Source organism: Rhodnius prolixus, unplaced genomic scaffold (assembly GCF_049639745.1).
Source record: "Rhodnius prolixus isolate KJV_2025 unplaced genomic scaffold, Rpr scaffold_14, whole genome shotgun sequence".
Taxonomy (NCBI): Eukaryota; Metazoa; Arthropoda; class Insecta; order Hemiptera; family Reduviidae; genus Rhodnius; species Rhodnius prolixus.
The window spans coordinates 10,235,921-10,263,916 of NW_027411594.1; the positions used below are offsets into that span (position 1 = coordinate 10,235,921).

The 27,996-nt window shown below is 33.2% G+C and overlaps 2 protein-coding genes across 13 annotated transcripts; one reads left to right on the forward strand and one right to left on the reverse strand.

Moving 5' to 3' along the window:
- On the reverse strand, nt 1-15,362 carry LOC141451865 (putative RNA-binding protein EEED8.10). 8 transcript variants are annotated; one of them, XM_074123614.1, is made up of 13 exons: nt 15,262-15,362; nt 12,061-12,173; nt 11,842-11,975; nt 11,496-11,622; nt 11,228-11,417; nt 10,466-10,666; nt 10,239-10,352; nt 8,916-9,094; nt 8,554-8,833; nt 7,869-8,064; nt 6,965-7,095; nt 3,182-3,364; nt 1-673 (listed from the first exon to the last, which is right to left on the reverse strand). In XM_074123614.1, the coding sequence occupies exons 2-13, from the start codon at nt 12,139-12,141 to the stop codon at nt 597-599; spliced, it is 1,893 nt and encodes a 630-aa protein (XP_073979715.1). In that variant the 5' UTR covers nt 12,142-12,173; nt 15,262-15,362; the 3' UTR covers nt 1-596. The 8 variants fall into 8 exon arrangements, with proteins under 8 accessions (XP_073979715.1, XP_073979711.1, XP_073979712.1 ...); XM_074123610.1 differs by having other exon boundaries at nt 11,228-11,414; nt 15,135-15,276; XM_074123611.1 differs by having other exon boundaries at nt 1-664; nt 15,135-15,276.
- rb (adaptor related protein complex 3 subunit ruby) lies at nt 15,284-27,995 on the forward strand. 5 transcript variants are annotated; one of them, XM_074123598.1, is made up of 22 exons: nt 15,605-15,768; nt 16,076-16,138; nt 17,165-17,291; nt 17,863-17,938; nt 18,029-18,199; nt 18,752-18,912; nt 18,984-19,086; nt 19,357-19,503; nt 19,694-19,849; nt 19,933-20,085; nt 20,932-21,125; nt 21,234-21,307; nt 21,689-21,909; nt 22,394-22,646; nt 22,729-22,944; nt 23,028-23,152; nt 23,674-23,863; nt 24,459-24,563; nt 24,819-25,006; nt 25,821-26,046; nt 26,543-26,672; nt 27,613-27,995. In XM_074123598.1, the coding sequence occupies exons 1-22, from the start codon at nt 15,759-15,761 to the stop codon at nt 27,767-27,769; spliced, it is 3,246 nt and encodes a 1,081-aa protein (XP_073979699.1). In that variant the 5' UTR covers nt 15,605-15,758; the 3' UTR covers nt 27,770-27,995. The 5 variants fall into 5 exon arrangements, with proteins under 5 accessions (XP_073979703.1, XP_073979702.1, XP_073979699.1 ...); XM_074123600.1 differs by having other exon boundaries at nt 15,632-15,768; nt 16,002-16,138; XM_074123602.1 differs by lacking the exons at nt 15,605-15,768; nt 16,076-16,138 and adding an exon at nt 15,284-15,422.
- Nucleotide 27,996: the final 1 nt, after the last annotated feature.

Genomic DNA, 27,996 nt, shown 5'->3' on the forward strand with positions numbered 1-27,996 from the left:
TAAAGATGTACTATCAAATTATTATTTCAAAAGCAAACAAAAACATTACAATTCTAAAAAGAACTTATGGTATTTACATAAATAATTTCAGTAATGAGACAAATTACATAACTCAATTTTATATTTACATTTACAAATGTTTTAATAATGTTTAGGCATTAACTCCCCCAAGCTAAGAAGTTCTAGAAATAAATAAAAATTAAAATAATCATAAATAAGTTTGGAGATAACGAAGGAAAATTACAAAAAAAATAAATGAATTGTAAACAAATGGTTCCAAAGTAATGACAAAATTTTAATCAAAAACAATTAGTAAAAATGAACAGTTAAACTTTTTTTTCAATTCAATTGCGGTGGTTTCTTTAAAAAGCTACACAGATTCTATTATTGGGGGAGGTTTTGTGGAGATTGATAGACAAAGATATTTATAAATAACAACCTGATTTATGATTTAATTATAATAACGGTTATCATATGACGGAGAATTTCTTTGTGTTTGTGTAAATATAACATTCTGTGAGGAAAATCAAGTGATCATCTATCTGACTTGTGTCCAGCGTACAATCATGTTGGAGCTTGGCCGCTACTTCCTGTCGCTAAATGTGAAAGAACCAGCCTGCTGCATCGTAGTCTGAATAATGAAAATCATCATCTTCATCGGAATCTGCAAAAACTTCGATTAATAATTAAAAGAAATGTACAAAAAGAAAAAGAAAAATATAACGAGGCCTGGCAAGTAGAAAGTCTGAATTTGTATCCTTAATTTGGCCGGCACCTCGGCAATCCCGTGACTGAGAAAGAAAGTATTGCTTTTCATTTGGTTTACGGAACATTTTAGTGACAGGTGAGTCTACTGATCTTTCAGTAGCCCCCCTCCTCTCCGAAGAGTGATGAAACAACTCACACAGGTCCTCTAGGGAAGTTCTAAGAATAGGGAACTACATTATACTTCTCTCCAATACTTGTATCTAACCACGTACACCAAGGAAGAGCGGACTGACGGCAGTTAGAGATGACCACTACCTGACGCCAAAATATATCCTCCCCCTAAGCCCCGTGATGTTCCAAAGATGGATACTCAAGATTAGAAAACAAAATTCTAGAAAGAATCTGCAAACAGGAATTTCTACTACTTGACGCTATGCAGCGCTCTCCTTATGTTCCAAAGATGGATACTCAAGATTAGAAAACAAAATTCTAGAAAGAATCTGCAAACAGGAATTTCTACTACTTGACGCTATGCAGCGCTCTCCTTATGTTCCAAAGATGGATACTCAAGATTAGAAAACAAAATTCTAGAAAGAATCTGCAAACAGGAATTTCTACTACTTGACGCTATGCAGCGCTCTCCTTATGTTCTAAAGATGGATACTCAAGATTAGAAAACAAAATTCTAGAAAGAATCTGCAAACAGGAATTTCTACTACTTGACGCTATGCAGCGCTCTCCTTATGTTCCAAAGATGGATACTCAAGATTAGAAAACAAAATTCTAGAAAGAATCTGCAAACAGGAATTTCTACTACTTGACGCTATGCAGCGCTCTCCTTATGTTCTAAAGATGGATACTCAAGATTAGAAAACAAAATTCTAGAAAGAATCTGCAAACAGGAATTTCTACTACTTGACGCTATGCAGCGCTCTCCTTATGTTCCAAAGATGGATACCCAAGATTAGAAAACAAAATTCTAGAAAGAATCTGCAAACAGGAATTTCTACTACTTGACGCTATGCAGCGCTCTCCTTATGTTCCAAAGATGGATACTCAAGATTAGAAAACAAAATTCTAGAAAGAATCTGCAAACAGGAATTTCTACTACTTGACGCTATGCAGCGCTCTCCTTATGTTCTACAGATGGATACTCAAGATTAGAAAACAAAATTCTAGAAAGAATCTGCAAACAGGAATTTCTACTACTTGACGCTATGCAGCGCTCTCCTTATGTTCTAAAGATGATAATAATTTGAAGGGTCCTCAGTACGGACAGGAGGCGGGCATGGGTTATTAGGGATAACTGCTTCCTGATGTCAAATTACCCCTTCCTAGTGCCACAAAACACACCACCCCCAAATCAACGTGTAGGACAGGGATCTTAAAACTTTTTCAGCATAATTTCCAACTTCCTTAACCTATTTGACCTGCAATAAATTAGTATTAATGATAAAAAAATTGAACACATTGCAGCGTTACTCTTTCTGGGAAATAAAGTTTGAAATTATAATAAAATTTACATCCAGTTACAGAGTTATTAAAAGAAAATTTAACGAAAATCGTTGCATGGTGTCCCCCAATTAGGGTGGTGGCTCTATCCTTTATGCAGACTGTTGTAGCAATGGAGGAAAGATTCTTTTAGCGCGATGTGGCTGAGGCTTATTTTGCAGGTAGGTACGTTAGGTCTGGAATGCCTCAATATAAGTTTAGGTCGATATTGGAAGGGAGGTTGGGTGGTCAATTGGCACTCTACTCCAGGACTGGGCTCATCTCTGACCGACTTAATACTGAGCAGTTTTCCAAGAGACCGAGGACACCCCCTGTCACGTACGGTCCCTTGGAGCTTTTCCATTCTTAGCGGCTATAAATGACAAATGAAACCCTCCCGGAAGTCCCGTAGATCGCGACTTCCATTACCACTCAATCTGGTCCAGTTTTTATGTTACTGGTTATGATCAATGGGTTACGGTCGTTTATATCCAGCTTATTTCTTACCTAACTTCCATCGCTTGTTTGTGATTTGAGATCTTTTGAAAACTAGAGATGTTAGGCAAAAACTATTTTATTGGAAAAACTAATAATACTACGCAGCTAGCCCAGCTGATAAACAGAACATTGTAAATGAGGCCACTTTAGAAGAGTGCGCAGGTTTCAATCCCTTAGAACCCCTCTGGAAGTTTGTCTGTGCGTGAGAGAGAAAAGACCAAGGTAATTTTACTGCCAGTTAGCCGATTTCGTCTATTTCTAAAGGCTGGTTCTCTATGTAATCAATATCTTTTTTAAACCTTATCTATGTTTATGGCGCCTCATAGCTTGAATTTCTGTGGTCAACTCATTTGGCAAATCTGACCGAAATTAATACTTTCTTTCCAAATAACAGTAATGAAGTCAAAACTTGTGACAATGATGGTAATAATAATTTTTTTTTCTAATTTAGAAGAGGTAAGAGAAAGTAAACAGAAAAACATACCAAAGAAATCATAATATCCAGCTTCATCATCGTAGATATCATAATCATCAAGAGATAAATCGGAATTATCATTATCAGAATCGTAAAATTCATCAAGTTGTGAAATAATTGTCTGTATATCAATGTTGATGTATGGCCGGATTTCTGGTTTGATAATTAATTCATCCGGATCCACGCGAGTACCTAATCCACACAAACAATAAAACACGTAAGTGAATGAGTGTATATAAAAGTAAGCAAAATTAAATATTTAAAAAAATAATATAAATGTTAGTATATAAATACTGACATTAAGTATTCAAAATCATACACTTTAAGTAAACTCTTCAATAAATACATACATTTCTGATTAGCGCTGCTGAATGAAGTCAAGTAATAATAATATTTTTCAGAGTAATTACAATAGTTACAAAATTATTGGTTAATCTTTAGCAGAGACCCAATCACCTAGCGCATTCCACACAATATGTTAAATCAATCAATAGTTATCATAACAGTTAGAGAAAATCAATATTATCCTCTCCGAGAATAATTTTCATTAAATGTTTGAACATTTATTGGATAAAACATTAAACACATTTTCTTAAGGCAACTCTGTAGCCTAACTGCGGTTAGAGTGGAGTCCTGCAAAGCTACAAGATACGTATGAGTATATTGTGGTGCTGGGTCAAACCCAAATCAAAAGTTAAGACGTTAAGTAATTAAAGTATTGCCTATTTTTAGGCGGGCTTTTCATTTATCAAATCAGGTGTCGAAGACGAGGAAGGCGACTAGTGAAAGTATAATAACATACTTTGCTGAGAATAATTCTGAAAACCATGAAAGACCTAAAGCGGAAATCGAACTCAGTACCACAATACATCTTATCTTTGAGAAGACACAAAGTAAGGACCGCATAAAAATAGGTATTATTCTGCTTTTTACGAAGCATTTGTGTAAAAGTTGAAAAAAACAAAACAAAGACAATGAATACATATGCAAGTAGAAAAAAATTATTTACGGCTGCAGAGCTTGCAAAAAAATCCTATCTGGGGGACCCATCCTTCGCTTAAAATGTAAAACTTGGAGCTTTTTAGACCAAAACAAAGGTTTTTAATTAAAAGATAGTTTATTTTGGAAGAAAAGCCAATAAGCAAAAATTGAAAATCTACCAGATGTATAACAGCGTAATGAATACATTTCTATATTCTTCTAGAATGAATTTATAAGTAGGAAAATCTTGAATCTACAAAGAAGTTACGAAACGAGATGTTACGAGTCAAATAGAAGAGATCTTTGGTTATTTTGATTAGTAGCAAAGTCCAGTGAAGGCATTGAAGACAGGAGGCAGAGAACACGGAAATATCACGCCAATCCGTACCTCAGGTTGCCCCTGTGATTATCACAGACTTATAGTTAGTTATAACATATTTGTATAAGTCAGGGGTAGTAGATACTGCGACTACTTGGATTACAAATACACTGAGACTAGCTCTCCATCTGAAACGCATTACCTAAAGCATTTAAAACACTTACCTAAAACACCCTTTACATTATGGCTACTGATCAAGCGAGAGGGGTTTTCTAATCATAGTAGTCTCAAACACGGTGTGCGAATCCACCTTTCTCTCATTCAGTCGAACTGAGAGGAAGGTTGTCAATTTTAAGATAACCTTGTTATATTGATCGGGTGTCTGGACCAAACTATACACTAAAGTGGCACTATAGAGACCCTAAACAATGTTGTTTCTAGTTTTCTATATATTTGCATATTACCTTAATATTATTTTCAATTTAATTAGTAAATAAGAATCTGCATTGATTGCAACCAATTTTATTTATACAATTGTTCACACTTTGTATTAGAAAATAAGCTGAGAAAAAACATTTCTTTAAGCATCTTGTTTAGCCAGTAGTAGCCGCCCTTTAGGGAAGATAAGAAATACAAGATAATGATTTCATCACTTTTTTTTCAATTACTTTAAGAGTAAGAAACAGTCGAAATGAAATTTTGATAACTTCCATTTTAAGTAGCTAACATCAGCATGTAATCGTTAACTTTAGAATATTTCTGCAATCAGAACGCGTTATTAAAAATCTAAGTTTTATAAGTAATGTTTATAACCCTTGATGTTTGTAGATCAACTGACATATAAAAAACGTATTTCATTTACTTTCAAGGAAATACTGAAATTAATAATTTTTTTTTATCCTATTAATAACTTGTTATAAAATGAAAATCAAATCACCGAATTTTCATGGAAACAAAGAATGGTGTGAACATTCGTAAGACTTCCCTCATTCTGCAATTGAAGCAATTAAGAATTTATAATGGGGGGGGGGGGAGTACTTCAATATTGAACATGTTAACAAAAGTAAATAGCTTCTCTTGAAGGAAGCAAAATATCCCACATAATTTCATTAAAATCAGTTTTCTTTGTTTGCTTCTAATCAAAATGGGTCTAACGTTGTGCGTTTAACGTCCAAAATCAAATGAAACGCTCTGGTGACAGTTTAGAAAACTAGTTTCACACTTCCATTTAAATAATTCTCTTCCAATTCAAATTTTATCAACAGATTTCATTCTAATAAATGTATGTTGCATATTTTAAGAATCCGGATCTCCTCTACTGTGAGGTAAGCAATTTACTTGAATCTCCCAAAATGTCATTCATAGCAGAACTGTTGGTAGCTAGTTGTATAAATAAAGCTGTGTGAATGGAAGAATGAGGTTGTCATTGATTTCTAGATGCTAGAAGGACATGTGTCTAATAATATAGCTACAGCACCTTCGGGACTAAATAAAGGAGGAGAGACGCGACAAAAATTGTCAACCTATCAGTTTATTTTATGATGTACCCAGACTAAATTCACATTCTTGACGGAAGAAACTTCTAGACTCCTGGAACACTGTAGCTCCAGTTTTGAAGTAAAAACGTCCAATGAAAACGTTCAGTTGTTTTAGCCTGACTATTCGAGCAGAAACGAATCCTCGATAAAACTGAGTACCTTACCCGCATATCTATATTAAGTTAAAGAATAGCGAACCGGGAGAAAGTTGTACACTCATCAAGAGAGTGGACCAAGTAAGTGCTATTCCAACATAAAGTGCACTTCTCTACAAACATTATGGAGAGTAGTTAGTCCTCTGTACAATTCTCTGACAATGAAAGCGCACCTGATGGAAAGTGAGTGCGAAGAGCAAATGAAATATGTACGCCCTACGACTTGTCCTAGAGCATATTAGTTATGGAGCAATTGAACTGAAGTCCTCCCAGCTGCACACCGTCCTATGAGACAGAACAAACTCCTAGACGTATATTAAAGATAACCTTTAGCACCATTTATTAGATGATGTTTTATTATTCCGTTGTATTTTTTCAACATTCCATTGTAAACGATTGAGAAAATCTCCAACAGCGCCCTAACTGAAGAGTGGAAAATACTTCCTAGAATCTCTTCAAAATTTAATTTTCAATGCACTCCCAGATATTAATTAATATTTCCCGCTCCCAAATAGATTGTTATACTATTCCTACTTAAATGGTGCTTTTTGGTACAATTTTCCTTTCTCAGGGGCCCTCAATACTTAAAAAATAGAAAATCTACCAATTGCAATAACTCTCCCTGCAGAGGCAACCAAATTGAAAAGAAAATGGTGATACTGAACTAAGTTCAAGCCCCCCACACCTTCACTTGATGCATAAAAGAGTATCTCACTTTCCCAATTCCAGATATTTCGAAAGATATACACATTTAGTTTCTAATGAATAAAACTTATAAATTTGTATTTCAATTTAATACCTCCAGCTATAATATGAATTTTCCTCTTACATCCATTTTCTGCTAGTTCTATTGCTGCAAGCATTGTTGTATTTGTTATGTTACAACGAGAAACATTTAAACTTTCTAATTGTGTACAGTTGTTAATAATTCTGGAAACAAAAAATAATTAAAATAATAACTTTGTTTAACCGTAGGTGCATTACGTGTAATCATAGTTAGCCATGAAAATGTGGTTACTGGATAATATCGCTGAATTTATTCGTCGTAGCACATATCATTTTATCGTATCCCTGACAGATTTTGTACTTCCTTCCGTTATTAGAAGTAGATTAAACAGTTTGATGAAGAGAATTCGATTTTTCACTTATGTTTCCGCTTCCAAATAGTCAGCAAGTATAGTGTGAAACGGAAACATAAAACATATGAAATCGAATTCTCTTTATCAAATGATTCATCTTCCTCGGGGTACTTTCGGGTAAAAGTCCGAAACGGATAAGCGACACAATAAACACTGGTGTGCTACTGTCATTCTTATTTTTCGCGATGGAAGTCGAACTAATGGCATTTCTAAAGATGTAGCTCAAAAAACAAGATAATTATTTTAGGTGAAAGTAAATGAGAAATTTTAGGCGTGATTTACAGCAATAAATACAAATGTGTGATAAAAATATTAATCTTAAGTACCTTTTTATTGAAATTAGTACCACTATTTGTAATTTAAAGCTTTTTGTTTAGACGTACCTCTTACCAAAGACACGTCTTGGGGCAGAGCCTAATTTCAGAAATGTGAATCTTGTTGAAGTGTGCAAGAAAATGATGAGGGAATGCTGTTGTAAGATTTGTCTTTAGGAATATCTTATTAAAGTGACAGATTTTAGGAGAGAAATACAAGAAAGTTATTATTTAAAAAAAACTAACTTACTCAATACATCCCTCGTCAGTTATTTTCTGGCAACCCGTTAAGTCTAAATGTTTGAGATTTTTTAATTTATTAGACAAGGTTTTTAAAATGTTATCATTAAGACCGTCGTGACATGCTATTCTTAGATGGGTAAGGTTTGTAAGCCTGGCCACTAATGTTAATCCCTTCTCGGTGAGATTATAACTATGATCTGTGCCTAAAACAGAAAATGAAATCATGATTACAAAAAATCTACTTATGATACATTCGCTTATAATTTTCTTTTGTTGGCAACCCTAACGATTCTAATTTACAAACATCTTAAAAATAACACATGCAAGGTACGCTTTACTTAAAGGTAAGCGCAGTCTTTCCAAAAATTCACGGACCAATACAATTTTGAAAAATTAGATAAAATAACAAGCATCCTGTAAAAGAGCGTTGTGAAATCTTGTTACGGAAGTGTCAATGGTATACCAAAGAAATATAAAGTTTGAGCTTCCTATTTCTCTTTTTTAAGATAAGCTGCTTATACTCGATAGAAGGCACTTTCTAAGTCAAATAGAAAAATTGCTTTCGTTTGTTTCACGATTTCATTCGAGCAGTAAGACAATATTAAAAAATAAAAGCTCAACTTGCTTTATGAATTTTTAGTGAAAGTATTGTTTCATAGTTATTTTTAAAATAATAATAAATAAAAAAGTACCTGAAAGATTTAGATGCATCAAGGATGAACAATTCTCAACAAGATTTTCCATAAAGTTATCGCATACAACGGAATTTTGTTCTAAATCAAGGCGTATAAGATTTTTCAGTTTAGTTATCGGTAACAAGGCGTTAAGCCTTATCAATGAAAACATGCCAGCTAAAGTTAAATATGTTAAATTTGGTACCATCTCTGCAATGGTGCCTATATCGCTACACCGGATTGCTGGACAGCAAATAAAAGAAAGTTCCTTTAGTGTTGAATGTACTTTTGAAATTCCCTGCAAAACAAAGAAGATAAAATTGGCAAAATAGAGGTAAAAAAAACAACAATTTTTTAAAACTTCAATGCACAACAGGTACCTGTAATAGATAATCAGGGTTCATTTCATACATTTCTAAAGATAAGCTCTGTAATGGACAACGTAAATGCTTTAACCAAGCCCCTGATAAAGAGGAACTAAATTTGAGTCCAATTTTCTTTAATTTTTTACACTTTTTAACGAGTGTTATCATTTCACAATCATGGTGATTAGCACAGACTGCAACAAAAAAAATTCCATCAAATTAAAATGGTGACAGTTTTTGGAGGCTATTTTATAAAAGCACTCTTTAATTTTGCGTTGTTATTGTGGAGTGAAACAGACCAGAGTAGGCGGGATTCATCACTTATACTGTAACTTCTTCTCTATAAGAAAGTCACTTGTAACCAACATCTGATTATTCAAAGTTTGTACATAACTTTTCCGGCCTACTCTGAGGTACTCGTATTTTCCAACTTCTTTCAATTAGACCTAACAGCATATTCTTGAGTTATTTTTATCGATTTTTACTATTCACAGTCATATATGCAGTTTCTTTGGAATAAAATCCCATCACGAATTTTAAAACCCTGATGTGAAAAACGTCTAAGTTCCTCCACTGCTAAATTCTTCATCGAAGCATCCTAATCTCAAACCACTGAGTCCAATAATGTATCGAACCAGTAGTCTGACAAATGACCGAGCAAAAAAACACAAAATTATCTTACTTCAATCTTAATTTAAATACAGCTTTAATCGTTTCCTAACCATCATTACGTTTCAGAAGCTCATTAATAAGGATAATTGCTGTGTAGCCATCCATTTTTGGAAGGTAAACAAACAAATGATTTAGAAATACATCAACTGCAGCATTAGGAAAGTCCAATTTCGCCAATCTAACTCTCTCTTAACTTCCTTGAAATAGATACAAGGTTGACAGATATGACCTGGTCCCGCCTAGACTTACTTCCTAAACGTAAAAGAGCAGATAAAAAAATTGGAAGTGGGCTGTCCACTCACCAAGTAAGACAGGCTACTCTCCCGTCAAAAATAAAAACTGTCACACTGTCAGAATAAGATCCATGTTTGGAACCATAAAAATTACTCCACTAGAAAGAAGAATGACTTTATCACATGTCTTGCCAAAACTTGCTTCTTCAACTCCAACAGCAAACTTACATTTCCAGTTTTTTCATCACCACAAGATGAAGTGGAATCACCATCAAAATAATGAAGTAAATACATTTAGTTCAAAGAGCCCACTCTTAAATTTTTTCAAAAAATAATCCTACCCATTTACACAAGTTTAAATACGAGAAAAGTACATAGGTATAAATATTAAAATCTAAATATCTAATTGAAATAAAATTAAAATACCACCAACCACTCATATAAAATGCAACCAAATTGGGACAATTCTGAGCCAGAAGAGCTAAACTTCTTCTTTGTATCGGGATGTTTTTTATGGTCAACTCTTCAAGTAAACGACAAGATTTTGCTGAAAATGAAGTACACACTGAATTTAGAAAACCAATATAAAAAGAAGCATTCTTACAAAAATGTGAATAACAGTTTAAATAAAAATATAAAATAAATTAAATAATAAATTACCAATTGTTACTATAGCTCCTGAATTAAGGGTGTGGTGCTCAGGAGTTGCGACATTGAGTACTGTTACATTTGGACACAAACTGAGGTACAACTGTAGAACATCATTATTTAATATCACTCTAGATAACGGAAGAGTTGAAAAATCTAATTTTCTTATTCCAAGCCACATAGTTTCATTTACTTTCCTCCATCTTCTGCAAACTGAAATCAATCAACTTTAAAGAAAGAATATATTATATATATTGATTGAAACCTAACAAGAGAATTGATAAGAAAGAAACATGAGTTTACGAGACTAGAAAACACATTTTCAGTTAACTGGTACGGTTCAAATTTAGAACTTTATACTTGCAAACAATATTCATTGTTGTAACAATAATAAAAAGCAGTCTTCACTTAAATGTATGTTACATTTTTTTCCCCAATTTACACTAAATTCAACAAAACACACTGATGGTCATTGACCGACTGAGAGATGATGAGGCTGTATATTGCTCTAAAATGGCACTATTAAAAAAAAAAAAGTATCAATAAATTCTCTAGCTTCTGAGGTTCTCTCGCAGAGAAAAAAACAGTAACAATTTTCTATGGCCAGTGGAACCTCAAAATTTCCGTTGAAAATACAAAATCAGAAGGGACACAATCACAAAACTTTCTCTACTGGTACAGAAAGCAAAGAATCTTAGGATATAATCACTGCCACTTAATAGTTTCTTTAAATGTACACAGCTAAACAAAAAGCTATAATAACAGTTCACTTACCATGTCCAACAATTACACGTTCATTGATTTCCAAATATCCAAAAATCAGATGCAAACAGTCATCATTAAGCTTTGATATAGGACATGTGACTTCATCATTGATTACAGCACACTCTTCCTCTCCTTCATTATCTGCATCTTCTTCCTCGTCTTCTTCCTCTTCGGCATCCTGATTTTCACTGCAGACCTGCTATTGACGGAAGTTGAATAAGATAATCTTGTGGATACTACTACATGCAAAAATAATAACAAGTAAAATGACATTCACCTTATTTTGAAAAGGCCGTGTATCCCAAATTATTGTTCCATCAGGCAATTCTTTGGGTTGATGCCAACTATCTGCTGCTGATAGAAATAATTTACGTCCTTGTAGAAACAATTTTTTTTCAATGGCCCTACAAGTAGAAGAAAGTATGATTTTACTGCTACATGAGAATAGCATATTTGGATGATGTTGAATATACACTAGTGACAGAGTAGGACTAGGACAAAGCTTAGGCTATACAATTAGGTTTACCCTAGCTGACCCAATCTCTGTGTTACAGGTACGCCTTAAGTTAAGGAAGTTAAACTAATTTTAATACTTTAAGAGAACGAAATAAATTTTACAATACCTTGAAGCATCATAGGGCGAATAAAAAGTTACAAATCCAAAAGAACTTGGTCTCAAACTCGTCGCTGGTACAACAGTGGCATTCTGTATTTTACCATAAGTTTGAAATTTAGTTAACAAATCTGCATTAGTGACCTGTTTCAGAAATGAATAGTTTTAGGCGAATCCCAATTCTACATTTAATATTGTGGAATAACCTGTTTCAACGATTTACACGTACTTTCAATGGTAAATTAGCGACAAATATCTTCCTCACCGCCACCCCATCGACCGTCGTATGGAATCTTTGAAACGGCTCCATCTGGGTATCCGTATTATTAGGTCTTCTTTTGTCTGTAATGTACAATTTCAGATTTAAATTTTTGGTTGATAACGGTAAAAATGGGATGTTTATTTTGTACAATACCAGAAATATATAATACTATATATATATATATATATACAGGGTGATCCATTTAAAACGCACCAATCGCTAATAACTTTTTAGGAAAGCGGAATTTCGAAAAAACCCACGAAGTAAACTATGTTTTTTTGGTCTAGTTTTCAAATTTTCCACCCCCGATGCTGTATCTTCATTTTTGGCGGAGTTACGTCCAAAAACCTGATCGGGGTTTCACAAATACCACTGGTTTTGACAATTATTATGAAAACTACATAAAATATTGTGAAAAATGACGTTGTTCCCGTTTCGATATCCTTAATATTTGTCGAGATATTTAAGATCAAAGTTACAATTTTATCTATTCGTGATCGGTTTTCAATATTAATTTTCCATCAGAAATACACGTTTTGGGAGGTCCTTAGATTGCAAAAAATGTTATTTGCAACGCAAAGAACAAAAATAATAATAATTGAAGATTTTCTGGACTCCCACGCGGAGGTCCCGAGTTCGAATCCAGCAGCTGACCCTTAGATTTTCTCTTCCTAGGAGCTTCTTACAGCTCACTGTCCGGTGATGGACAGTGTTGTCTGTAACGAGAGAACACTGTCCGGAGGCCGGCAGTGCACTGGAAAAAGCTCCGGGCGCTAATAACCTCAGCTGTTGATGCGCCAAAAAAAAAAAAAAATTGAAGATTTTAAAAATATAGTGCAATGAAATGGTTATGGGTGAGTCAGAATAAATTTGTTTTATCATCAAATAAAAGCAACCAACATATCATTTTAATGTACCCTGTATGCAAGACTTTATGACCTATGATTGCGGTAAGAATATCTTGCCAGGGAGGGGCGGGTGTTGGCCTAGTGGTCAAGAGCGTGGTTATGTAAGTGGGAGATCCCCAGTTCGAATCCCTCGTATGACTACATTTTATTTAAAAAAGTATTATGATGTATTAAGTATTATGAACAACTGCATACGCGGGATTCGAACTGGTGATCTCTCACCTACACAGCCATGCTCTTGATCATTACACCAACAACCTGGCAAGATATTCTTACCGTAATCACAGTTCAAGAAGTCTTGCATACGGATTTCTTCAAAATTATGTGATAGTTGCTTTTATTTGATAACACTAATTTATCCTGATTCACCCACAACCATTACATTACACTTCATATTTTAAAATCTTCAATTATTATTATTTTTGCGCTTTGCGACGCAAATAACATTTTTTGCAGTCAGAGGACCTCCCAAAACGTATATTTCTGGTGGAAAATTAATATCGAAAACCGTTCACGAATAGATAAAATTGTAACTTTGATCTTAAATATCTCAACAAATATTAGGAGTATCGAAACGAGGTCAGTAGTTTTCACAATCATTGTCAAAACCAGTGGTCCTTATGAAACCTTAATTGGGTTTTCGGCCGTAACTCCGCCAAAAATAAAGATAAAGCATTGGGGTTGGAAAATTTAATAAGTAGGCCAAAAAAAACATATAGTTTACTTCGTGGGTTTTTTCGAAATTCCGCTTTCCTAAAAAGTTATTAGCGATTGGTGCGTTTTAAATGGATCACCCTGTATATATGTATATATAAATGAGAAATGTGCATAATACTACCTACATGTAAGCGAAAAAAGAATCTGCAACTAGCATGCAGCGTTACCCTCTTTAATCGAGTTATGTATTAAAAAACATGAGATTTTGGATCCCATATCACTAAGAAAAGAAAACTATTTGATGCATTTTTGTTTTTGCTATGCTCAGAAATGAGAGAAACTAAATAGCTTAGTCAATTAATTCTATTTTCAAGTCGGTTCACATCTTTTTTAAAAGATACGAGACGATGGAATGCCATGCAACTTTTGAGAAATAATTTTGTGGAAAAGTTCAACAGTTAGATGGTCTCAAACAAACTCCAGTTAATTAATATTCCTTGCAATTAATAAACAAGAACTGAAAAGAATGCACTCAATCTTACAAAAATTTGTCATGAACCGAAACGATATTATTAAAGCAAATGTACCAAGTGCACGATGGGAGCTTTATTAATATTCTCTGAAAGTAGATCTTTATTATGTTTAAGGATTAGGTAAGAGTTACACTTTTGAGTAACTTCTTAAATTTATGGCAACGAGGAGTAATTTTCCAGTAGAATATTTAAATTCCCATACATTAGAATTAATATTAGTACAAAACTAATAAATCAAGAAACTTAGGCATATTTACTTATTAACATACATGATTACATTTTTTACCACTTAGTATTTAACATACAATCTTTTTTTCTATTGTGTGTTTTGTAGAAATAAACTTTCGAAAACAGCTCTTTTGCATATTTAAATTTCCAATTTAATAATAACATTAAGTCGCTTAAAAAAGAAGCAAAATTAGTAGTAATAAACCAATAGTTTAAATTTTGATTATTTAGTTAAAACATGACATAAAATGAGTATAAAGTAGCAAATAATAAAATTTTTAAAACAGCTGGGATCGCATATTATGTTAACTTAAACATTCCCGTTTCTTAAAAATGCTAATTAAGTATGAAAAAAACTGGTCAGGTGTTCTTGTTTGATTTACCTTCGGTGGTTGATATTTTCAGCATAATTATAGGATAAATAGCAATAACTTGTTGGACTTGAAGTAAACTTTGCTGGCTCAAAGTTTATGTTTTTTCACAACTTATTTAACTGGTTTAAATATATTTTTTAAATAACATCACATGCAACACAGATCAGATGCCTTCATCAGAACTCTTTTATCTGAATAACTCTGCAATACATAAGTTTTTCAACAAATTTCTACCTTATACTACTCCGGTCTTTTAAATATTTCAGTAATGAAGTTACACATATTCTTACTTGATACAGAAACATAATAATATAAAATAAAAAATAGAAACGACTGCTCACCGAAGAAATTAACTCCATGATAATTTAGTTTCAAAAATCTCACGTTCATAGTGCTAAGCAATTCATCCATCATGCACTCTTGAAAAAAACGAACGGAACAGAAAGTCAAACAAATTGTTCAAGTTACCGTGATCCTAGAATGCGCGTGTGTAAATGTTGCCTGATTGGTGGACTGGAGGGAGACTTATACAGTGTTGTACGAGTGCTGTCAAACTAAAACTGTGCTCCTACAAAAAAATGTAATTAAAAAAAAGAAGAAGATTATTGCTGGCAATTATTCAGCTAAAAGTAAGAATCAATTACCAATTAGAAGCATTTATAATGTTAGACCATAATTTTGCCGTAGATTATGTTGTTACAAACCCTAAGGATCACTTTGAAGAGACAGCGTAACTTTCGTTTACATACGTTATATTAATCCTATCAAACGATTACAATCGATTGTTATTGCACGACAAAATAGAGACTTACAGAGACCATTACCTTCTTGAAGTAGTTGTAAAAGGTTAATTTGTGGATTAACTTACATATGTACGTTTTGAACAGAGTTAATTATTGTTAGACTAACCCGTGGTGCTTATTGTATGTTATGTATATTAATGCTTCTATCTCACTTTGTTCCTTATGATTACAGGTTTTTTTTTTATTTATTATTAATATTATGTAATAAAGTATTTGAAAATATCAGAATAAGTAGTTATTCCCAATTGTGATATTATTTGAAATAGAAATCGAAGAATACTTATTTTTAGATGCCCCTTAAAATTACTATTTATCATTGTAACTTTGCATTAATATCCGTAGTCGAAGTCAAATAAGTGCTCACAACACGATGATGATTATAAGTTTTCTGAACATGTTTTACAGATTTAACCCTTAACTAGTAACTTCTGGCGATTAGAATGTGACTGCAGATGTAAACAATTTACTTTTATTTTTAGAGGACGTTGTTCTTTCGGCCAAAACCGACCCAACAAACTTATTGGGATTGGTATTAGTAAAAGGTATTCGGCACTGCATGATGCTACATCCAATATTTATCGAACTTATGAGCAAAATAGCCGAGAATTCAGTTTTTTTGTTTACGTATTACTGATATTGTCCTTCTTAGGTTAATTTAGAAAATTGTTTTACTATAGATCTCTATTTAAAAATATTTGTTTCTTATAGAAACTCTTAAAAAAAAATAATAAAAACACTGAAATCGCCACATAATTTCTTTCTAAAAAAGAAAGAGGTTTATATGTCGGTTCTTTTTTGCTTTACAGAGAAAATAAAATAAAAGTTGTCTACAATCAGGTAGTCTGTGTGTACATAGTTTAAAGATAATTTTTTAGAAAATTTAATAAAAGTAGAAAATATTTTTTGAAAATTTGCACTTTTGATGGAGGGATTTTTATCAGTTGGCTAATGTCCGGTTTCCCTAGAAGGGATCAATCTAAATGTAAAGTTTCAGCTTCCTGTGGTTTGTAGTTTTTGAGATATTTTGATCTTATTTACACAGAAATACACAATTTTCTATAAACCGGACTCAGGGGGACCTTAAACGGATATTTCAGGTGAAAACCCGAAATAGAAAATTGGATATGTTTCCAACATTTTCCTTAGAAGGTATGAGTAAGTAAACTTAATCGGAAACAATTTCGCAAAATTCATCTATAAATTGCAAAGGTTCTTTGATGGTTATTAAAATATATGGTACTTTTCCGTTAGCCGGGCGCAAATGTCGCCAATTGAGAACCAAACGCGAGCCAAGTCAACGGAAAAAAGTGGAAAACGTTCAACTATAAACTTAAATAACTACATTAAATAATTTTTTGTTTTATGCGCTTAAACAATCAATTTCATTAAAATATTGGTACTAATAAGTAACAGTTAAAAGCCAGATTTAAATTTCTATTTGGTTTTATACAGGCTTAAATTAATTTCCGCATTAATCTGTCCATTGCATGAATTGGAAATTCTTGGTCTTGGTTCATTACAAAGCCTTTTCCTAATGTTAAGTTTGTAATATACGTATTTTATTTTAGTACCAGCAAACATAATAATGGCTAACAATGGACCTTACAGCAACGAACGACCTTTAGCTGGATCAGGAGACATTGATTATGCTGTGGATCCGGCATCTGGAGGATTTTTTAACTCTGATTATAAAAAGTAAATTAATTACCGCTTGATATAATTTTATGTTTTAAACTAAGTTGACACTAATATATAGGGAAGGGATTAGCTGAGTGGTTAGCGAATACTGGATTCCAGTGCGGTGATCACGTTATCGGCCCTTAAGTTGTTTTATGCCTAGAAGATTCATACAGCTCAATGTCTGGTGATGGACAGTGTTGTCTGTAACAAGAGGACACTGCCCGGAGGACAGCAGTGCGCTGAAAAAAGCTACGGGCGCCAATAAACTCAGATGTTGACGCGCCTTAAATATCAAGTACTTATACCTCTATATTTAAAAAATTAGGAGATTTACAAAATCTGGTAATTATTCTGGCTCTCCAAGCCAGCCTCACAAAGAATGGAATAACTCCCTGAAGCTTATGCCCTCCTTCTCTCACAAGCTTGTGTACCTTCTTAACAATTGGTAACTAGGCAGGATCAAGTCAATTTCATAGCATACTTATTCCAACTTCAATAAGGATATTCATGTTCAAAATATATATTTTTTAAAATTATTTCCATACTTCGTTCTGCCATATAGCACTAAATATGCCTTCTTTCGCAGACATGATGATCTAAAACAGATGCTGGATGCTAATAAGGATGGATTGAAGTTGGAAGCAATGAAAAGGATAATTGGGGTAAAATCCTCCCTGTATTATTGCCTGTCTGTATGGTAAGATTAGAAAGTTCATATTTAGTTTACTTTTTCCTTTCTTTTTGTTTTATAGATGGTGGCGAAAGGACGCGATGCATCAGAATTATTTCCAGCAGTTGTAAAAAATGTTGTTTCCAAAAATATTGAAGTAAAGAAATTAGTGTACGTTTATTTGGTGAGGTATGCCGAAGAACAGCAAGATTTAGCTTTGCTATCTATATCTACATTTCAGAGAGCTTTAAAGGTTTTGATTTATTATTTTACTTTTGTTAGAATTGTATTTCTTGTGTTAGCTTATGTTTTGTTGTTTTACGTTTCGGGCACCCTTCCCTAAGTGCTTCTGTAAAGTTGGGGAAGTGAATTTGAATAATTTAAGGTCTGACGAATTAGAAAATAGAAAGTAATTATAAATGGTAAAAAATCTCTGTTTCCTTCCTGAAAATTGTTACTAGATAGTTTTTTTATATTTTTTTCGAATGTTTGTGAGGGGAAAGACCAACAAGCCTTTATAATGAGTGGGCAATCAGATTTTTTTTTTTTTTTTTTAAACGCCCGCTGCTCACGTTAATACTTTTCAAAATGGGAAAGGTTACAAAATGAGAAGTTTCCGTAAGAATTGAATGTGACTTAAATTTTCGGAGTTTAAAGGAAATTTGCGAGTGAAAAACAAGATGGATTCTTTTTTTGGCAACAAGGAGGTCCAAAGGTGTGACTAGTGAAGGCGGAAGAAGAAGGAAAACAAACAGGTTTGATAAGTATTTAATTTTTTTTGAAATTTTATTTCTCTCTTTTTAAGGACCCAAATCAACTTATACGGGCCAGTGCTTTACGAGTTCTTTCCAGTATTAGAGTGCCAGTAATTGTTCCAATAGTCATGCTGGCAATTAAAGATTCTGCTTCCGATATGTCGCCATATGTCAGGAAAACAGCTGCCCACGCTATACCTAAGTTATACAGGTACATATATTCAAATATACATGTGTTTCTCCAAATCTGATAATCAGTAATTTAAAAATGCAATTCAACAGTTTGGATCCAGAACAAAAAGATGAACTTGTACACGTTATTGAGAAATTATTATCGGACAAAACTACACTGGTTGTTGGTTCTGCAGTTATGGCATTTGAAGAGGTGATTATTTACATATTTTACATTATTTTTTACCGTTTTTACATACTTATATCTCCAGGGAACTAGCAGTTTAGTAAGGACCTCGAATTACATTAATTATCTTTCCAATTTTAGTATATGTAACGCCGAAGCGAGGAGAAGGCACAATAAGTCTCTTGTGACTGCGGTGCTGTGGGGTATAGGCCCCCTTCCCTTTTCTAATTCTACATTAATTATTCCTTCCTAACTGCACAAGTATTTATATCCTCGTAATTTCACACTTCTTTTCAGGTATGCCCGGAGAAAATTTCTTTAATTCACAAAAACTACCGCAAATTGTGCAATCTGCTCGTTGATGTTGATGAATGGGGTCAAGTAATAATTATAAACATGCTTACCAGATACGCCAGGACACAGTTTGTAGATCCAAATAAGGATGTAAGTATTTATTATGTCAGATTGTATAGTAATGTGTTTTTACTTCATCATAATTGATTTTTTACTCCGAAAAGGACCAAGTCCATTTCCTTCAAAGCCCGCTCTCTATCAACCAATCTATCTTAGTAAGCCTCAATAATACATATTACATATACTAATTAAGTGGCATAATAAATTTTGTTGGTTGCAGATACACGGCAGAGAGGAAGAGACCGACCGTCCATTTTATGACGATGACGACAATGATGGCGATCTAAAAAATAAGAAAATCCCATTCACTATAGACCCAGATCACAGACTTTTATTAAAAAATTCTAAACCATTACTTCAGAGCAGAAATGCATCGGTAATTTTAATTCATTCATATTTTTATTTGTAAAGAATAATAACGTATAATGATATATTTATAAGAATTAATTATGTTAATAGGTTGTAATGGCGGTGGCACAACTCTACCATCATTTGGCTCCTAAGAGTGAAGTCTCACTTATAGCTAAATCATTGATTAGACTGTTAAGATCTTATAGGGAAGTCCAGTCAGTAGTTCTTAATTGCATTGCATCTATCTCAATAGAAAGAAAAGTAAGTGTTAAAAAAATATTTATTTTTTATAATTAGCGCACTGACTGACTATCTGCTTAGCATTCGCTATACACTAGCTCCTCTTTCTTACAGTCACTCGAGAGCTCAATTCCCAACGATGGGAGTGTAACACTAATTTGCTCTTACTTAGCATATTCAAAGAAATAAATATTTATATTTTCTTCTTCATCAAAGGGAAAGGATTAGCTATACGGTTAGCGTACTGGATTCCCACGAAGAGACCCCGGGTTCGAATCTAGCTGCTGGCTCTTAGATTTTCTATTCCTAGGAGCTTATCACAGCTCACTGTCCGGTGATGGACAGTGTTGTCTGTAACGAGAGATTACTGTCCTAAGGCCGGCAGTGAACTGAATTCGCCAATAACCACAGATGTTAACGCGCCTTAAATCATTGAATAATAAATAATTCTACTTCATCAGGATATTGATATCCTCAGACTTGCCTATAACATTACAATTGGGAAACTAGCTCCTTTTAGAGTAATGCTGAATCATGTTTCAGTCTTCTTTCACCTGTTAACATCTGAAAGAAATAGCTTTTAGCTCATCTGTCTCTTCAGTCGTAAATCAGTACCGTCTTTAATATTCTAAATGGGTGGTTAAATAAGTGCCATGGTTAACTTATATGATAAAATCAAAGAGAATCAATTTGGATTAACGAAAGAACACTTATAGAGGCCAGGCAATGCACTAATAAATACTTCAGGGATCAATGTACCTCTTTTTTAGATGCGCCTTAAATTTTTTCAAAAAAGACTATATATTTACTTCAGGCCATATTTCTAAGAGTAGAATCACAAATTTTGACATATTATTGTAATTTTAGGGCATGTTTGAGCCATATCTGAAAAGCTTTTTCGTTCGAACAAGTGATCCAACTCATATTAAACTTCTTAAATTAGAAATTCTGACGAATCTAGCAACAGAAACTAGTATTTCCGTTATCCTAAGAGAATTCCAGACATATATATCTAGTTCAGACAAGGAATTCGTTGCCGCTGCTATTCAGGCTATTGGAAGGTAAAATGAAAAAGAATTCGTGAAAATTATTTTTTAATTTAGCTTTTTTTTATTTATATATCTGGAGGTTTCTTGATTTCTATATTCATAACTTAACTTTTATTTTAGATGTGCTTCAAATATAAAAGAAGTTACTGACAGTTGTTTGAGTGGTTTAGTGTCGATGCTGTCGAATAGAGATGGTATGTTTTCTCTTTGAAATGTAATTAACATTTTTTTTTAAATTTAATTTGAAATTGCTCTTAACTTTCTCTTACTGAAAATTTCAAGTTCAAAGTTTTCTAGTAGTAAAAAAAATTAGCTCACAGCACCTTATGCTTATTCATTTTGCAATTTACAAATAATGGCTACATTCTGCGACCAAACGTTGGGGCTTGTTTATGACTGGAAATCACAGTATTTCTTTCAAGTCATAATGAATTTTTTTTTTTCATCCCCTTCTTGCAGCATCCGTATCTAATACTAATTTTATGCATACGCATGTTTTTTTTAAGCTATAAGAGAAAGTTGGATTTATTCTGGTGCTTTCTAATTGCATTAAACTGTAATTCTTTCTTTTACAGAAGCCGTGGTCGCAGAAAGTGTTATTGTAATTAAAAAGTTGCTGCAGTCTCAACCGTCCCGCCATCGCGACATAATTAGATCAATGGCGAAATTAGTGGATACGATCACCGTGCCGGCGGCTCGAGCTTCTATTTTATGGCTTTTAGGCGAATATTCTGAACTAGTTCCTACAATAGCGCCAGATGTTTTAAGAAAAATGGCTAAATCTTTTATAAATGAGGTAATACTAATAAATTTTTCAATGAATAATATTAATAGGATGTTTTTGGGAAATCGATGGATGAAGTTAATTAAAAGGGCATTGTTACTTGCTAACAGGAAGAGTTCATATTTCGATAGATTTCCTGTCAACGTCAAGGGTTTAGTAACAAATGTTTTGCAGTAAATCTTTCGAATTTAATTTTGAAGAGTTTTAAAATATTTGATTAGTTAAATCTTCGGTGGTATATTTTCAACAGGCGTGAACTAATTCAAAATCCTCGCAAAAGCAATCACCATAGTTATTAAAATCCAATCTCATTTGCTCTAAAACTGTGTTTGGGGCAAAATCTCATTTCAGACCGGAAGATTGAAGGTAACAATTCAGAAAGTTAGATCACGATTCACCAAAAACAATGCCTCAAAAATGTTCTTAATTCAAGGAGGGGGATGCATTTCATTAATAAACCCTTAAAAAACCTTTTGATAAAAATTTCACGTTTCAGGAAGATATAGTGAAATTGCAAATCTTGAATTTATCTGTAAAATTATATTTAACAAATCCAAATCAGACACAACTACTTTGCCAATATGTGTTCAGTTTGGCGAGATACGATCAGAATTATGACATAAGGGATCGTTCACGTTTTCTCAGACAGTTCATATTTCCTACAAACAATGAAAACAATCTGTCTACTTATTCCAAAAAAATATTCCTAGCTACCAAGCCAGCACCGTTGTTACAATCTAAATTTAAAGGTAATATTTTTTGTTATTATCAACTTTTTGGTTGAATAAATTAATCGGTTGTAGATATCTAATGATGTATTTTTGATTGTAGACCGAGAAAACTATCAAATGGGCTCATTGACTCATTATATTAACATGCGAGCGGCCGGATATCATGATATACCTGATTTTCCTGAGGTTGCCCCAGACCCTGCAGCCAGAAATGTGTCTGAACCACTGCCACCTTCACCACTGATGACCACCCCTCCGAAGAAACAACCAAAGAACAAGTCATTTTATTCAGATTCCGATTCATCTCCTGAAGATGGTATATATCATGCTTTTTGTAATGGCTACCTTTGGTTGAACTGTGCCTGGTTTGTAAGCACGCTTGATTCTGTTTAAAATTAGAGACTGAATCAGATGGTGACAATGTAGAAGATGACGAAGAAGACGACAAAGACAGTTCCAGTGAGGATAGTAGTGAAGGTGATTCCGAATCAGATACTGAAACTGAATCCACACCAACTGCCCAAGTGAGTTTTTCTTCTTTTCTAAATTCATGGCGAAGGAGCAGCAGTAGTGATGTGTAATAAAAGAGATTCTACCAGAGTGTTAAGAAAAATAGTGTGAATAATACTTTCCAGCAGTTAAAATAGATTTCGCTTTTTAAGCTACAGAGCCACGGTCTTCCACTAATTCCTTTCATTCCAGTCGTTTATGGCGTGCTATTTGACACGTATCTCATCTGCAGTAAGAAATTCCACAAAATCTGAGAAATTCTTTTTAAAACTGTTCAAGGCTTTGCCGATAAATTAGTTTTCGTATTTTTGTTTAATTAGCAGTTGCAAAATGCTCCTTGATCTATGGTTACACTTTTGGACTGACTTTCCAATGGCCGCTCATTTCTTCATTAGGAAGTGGAACTTCTTATTGAACTTCAACAACTTTGAATGAATTTCTTTGGCGATAAACTAACTTATTATTTTTAGTTGTTAATTAAAATTACCATTTTCAAAATTAATGTTTTCATTCAATAAAATGCTTATTCCTATAGAAAGAAAAATCCAAACAAATCATGGACGGAGGCGAAAGTGAAAGCGACAGTGACAGCTCTGAGGTTAGTTCTAGTGATGACAGCGAGGACAGTGATTCTTCTGAAGAAAAACCAGTTAGTAATATGAACAATATATCCAGTAATAAAAAAGTTACTTCAAATCTGGATCTGCTTTTGGATTTGGATGATGGTAAGTAAAATTATTTGCAAAATAAAATAAAAGTGTATAAGTCATAATACCGTAGATGACACTGAAATTTCATTTTAGAATGCACCCTTCCCTAGAATAAATGAATCGAAAAAATAATATAGATCTAAACTTATTCTATGAATATACCAAGTTTGAAGAAAGTCGAGAATGGTTCAAAAATCTTTTCGAGTAAAATGGCATTTCCTGTTGAAGATTTCGTCCATATCCGTGTTGTCGTGACCTTTGATGGCATCTAAGCTAATTATTAAAAATTGAATTATACACCATACTTAAACAATAAACAAAATTGAAATAGTTCAAACAGAGTCAATAAGTTTAGAAAAAAAATTGTATCCTTATGAGGAGATTTTGTACTCTTTAACAGTTATTATCTCATTTCTCTATAATCCCCAAATTTTAGTAAAACAAAAATTTAAATTTGTTCATCAACTGATCGGAGTTATAAATGAAAAAATGCTAATTTGTGAAAGTTATTTTAATCCTATAACTCAAGGTAATCCTTTTTTTATGCCCAGATTGTATTTTATTGTTGTGATTTATTTATAAAAAATTAACAATTTTTGTTCACTACCAGTTGTTCCCAATCTTCCTGTGATGACTCCATCATATGGTGGATTTTTGACGCCTCTTACTGCCACACCAACCACAGCGAATGTAGAATTGAATAACATACAGGCAAGTATAATTATGGCAAATGCTTCTTATTAATTAATTTCTGGGATATAACAAAATTATAAGTACTTGCTGTGGTTTTGCTTTAATGGGTATATAAAAAAAAAGGACTGCACCGTTTATTCTTTATATTATTATCTGTTGTTATTAATCTACTTCAATCAATGTCGTACCATTAATTTAGTTCCACTTTGGGTCTTTGGAGGCGAATAATTCTTCAGACCTTTTTTGAGCACCTCTTCCTTATTCTTTGTTTAGGTAGTTGGTCCAAGTTATATACCCGTGAAAGCACAAGAAGTCTTAAATAAAATCACTGGTCAAGGACTGAGCGTTGAAGCCAGATTTACTAGACAACCACATCTGTATTCAGCTAAAATGACGTCGGTAGAATTGAAATTTATAAATAATTCACCTACAGATATATTTGAAGATATCAGGGTTTCTTCCAAAGTAAGTATGGATTACAGAAAAGTAACACTTTTTTTTCGTTTGAAGTCATTAGTTTAGAGCAACGTATTGAACATCTCAAAGTAGTGTAAAGGCAGTTTATTTGAACTTGGTATTTCAGGGATTCATTTAAACCTGGTTATCATTATATAAGTGATAGGAATATAATTTGACTTAAATGGAATTTTAAAGACTTATCTCTCTCTCCGAGAACAGCTGTTGTTCGAATTTTCCCTAAAGGGGAAATAAAGTTATCGATCTACAAAATAAACCAAGCTAATAGTTCGAATAGTTTTCGAGTTATTTCTCAAGAAATAAAAAAATATATGTGAAGTGATATTCCCGTTGCCAAATCAATGAAAAATACCAAGAAAGTTCGCAAATGAAAGTCTTAGCAGTCTCCGTTTATACGGTTTTGAGCTAGGGTATTCACGTTCACATATTAACTATTTTTGCGGACGCAGGGACTTTCTAAACGTGATTCCCGTAGGATACTTTTTATCTAAACTTTGGCAATATAGCAAAAATTGGTGTAATCTTTCAATTCTAATTACTAATTTTATAATTTTCACCAAAATTGAATTTCACTTGAATTTAAACTTGACAAGTTTTAATAGAAACTCGTTGGGGCCGTTTTATTTAAGAAAATTAAAAAAAAAGAAATGCAAAACTCATTCCGTTAAGTAATGCTTCTTTTTAGATTAAAAACGAAACTTACGACGCATTATGTACTGGTTGCTATTCCATTTGAACAGTAAAATTCAAGGCAAATTATTATTGGATTCCTCTTGTTCATCATATTTTTTTCTGTTTTTAGATTCTACCTTCAGGTATTATGTTGCATGATTTTGCTCCTCTGAGCCGCCTGCTGCCTCAGCAGTACTCCATCGGTAACATCGGCGTGGAGTGGAACGATTCTACACAGCCGGTAGTGTTCGATATCTGTTGGAATACAGGAACTGCAAAAATCTCTATAAGAGCACCGGTTGGAGAACTGGTACGAGCTGTTAGAATTTCACACTCCTTGTTCATTGAGGAGCAAGGTATGCAAATTTTTGAGTGTTAGAAAGTATATATATCTGGTCTTGTCGTTGGTACTGTCATAGTTCTGGAGGAAATGGTAAAACAGAATTTTTTACTTCAAGAGCAAATTAAACAGGCAAATTCAAATTGCCCACCTCTAGCCTTATTGTAGGCTTTAAATCTTTTAGTAAATCGTATATTTAGATGATGCTGAAATTCGACAATGGAAAAACTTATGGTCAGGAACACCTTCCAACAGAATTGTGCCGAATATTTTCTCAAATATTAATTAATATTCTTAACTTCTTGAAGAACTGTACCACACTGCTGTTTTTCACCCTACCACCCACATAACTTCAATGTTGACAAAAAGAGTACAGCGTTCGTACTTTTTGTGATAACACTTTCAAAAATCACCTTTGTAAGCCTTAATACTTCCGGCTGGACCAGTTGATTTAGCTTCCTTTTTTCTTTTTGTGCTCAATTTGATTTAATAATAACTTTTTTATTTTCTAGCAAAGTTAAAAGGCATGAACGAACATCGAGCCAAAGTAAATATTAAAGATGATTTAAAAAATATAAATCAAGCAGTTATTCAGCAAGCTAATCTCTATTTACTGCCCAACGTGGAACCAGATGTTTACAGGTCAGACGCTAGTTGCTATATTTCATACTTTTGCTCTTCGTACGGAGAAAATTGGATTGCTGTGCGTTTAGGTTGCTATAATTGCGCCTTAATAAATTTCTTGGCAGCATTTTATGTTAAAATATCAAGAGTAGTTGGAATCTTTTCTGTTTTAGGCCATTTCACTTGTACTACTTGTTGGAAAAAGAAATTTTAATTGAAACTCAAAATTCTAATTATTATGTTTGAGAAAAGAATAGAATTTAAGTTTAATTAAGTTAAATTTGATTTTTAAGCGTTCTGTTACAATCTCTAAGTCCAGGATGAATCATTCTGCGTTTTGTTCTCCAGCACCCGAACCATTTTATGACAGTGCAAAATTCCTTGTAAATTATGTATGCCGTAGGAGTGGTAGTTGAAAAACCCAGGCAAGCGATTAATTTTTAAGTTTTACACTTAAATCTACTTCGTTATTTTTCTCACAAGTCCGCGGGAACTTGCATAAAAAAATGCGACTTATAAGCTGAGAACTTGTATCTTGAATGTAAAGGACTTGTGCGGGTGAAATTTTGTTTGAGAAGAAAGAAACTCGTACCTTCCTACTTCCCTCAGGAGCTCCTCACAAGACTTCTAGGACTTAAGCGTACTTTTTACTCGAAAAGTAAAACTTATTAAGTATAAGTGCGTCGATCGCCGTAATTACTGTTCTCTTTAATGGGGATTTGTCGTGTTTTATTTTTAACCAATGTTTCGGCAAAGTTTTCTCTTTTCTGCAGGGTTAGTAGTACAGTAATTCGTTTAGAATTCTTTAACGAGAGTAAATACGTTCTATTTATCCCTATTAATAACAATTTATTTAGAGTAAGATTAGAATCTATTGATAGGTGACGGTAGCAGTATTTAGAATTTATATTAATAATAATTATTTACAATTGATTGCGTTTTCATTTTGTTTTTACAGATTTTCTGGCCAAACAATGTCCTCTAAATCTTTGGTACTGCTAACCGTTAAAGTATCACCGACTAATACCTTAGAAGCAGATGTAACACTAAATTGTGAAAAATTAGTCATCGGTTCTATGCTTCTTTCGGAAATTAAAACCGCTTTAACTGCCTGAATTGAGCATTCCTAATTATTATTATTCTTTTAAAGAGTTTTTTTTTTTTTGTAATGTTTGAATACAGTTTTATTTATCCAAATTCTCATTTAATTGTAATTGTTCAAAACTAAATTTATTTATTTTTTTATTTTCCTGATAATTGTTTTATTAAAGGAAGTATTATTAATTGCTTCTGTTTAATAAGAAGATGGATTGAACAGATTAAAAGTTATTTATTACTGAAG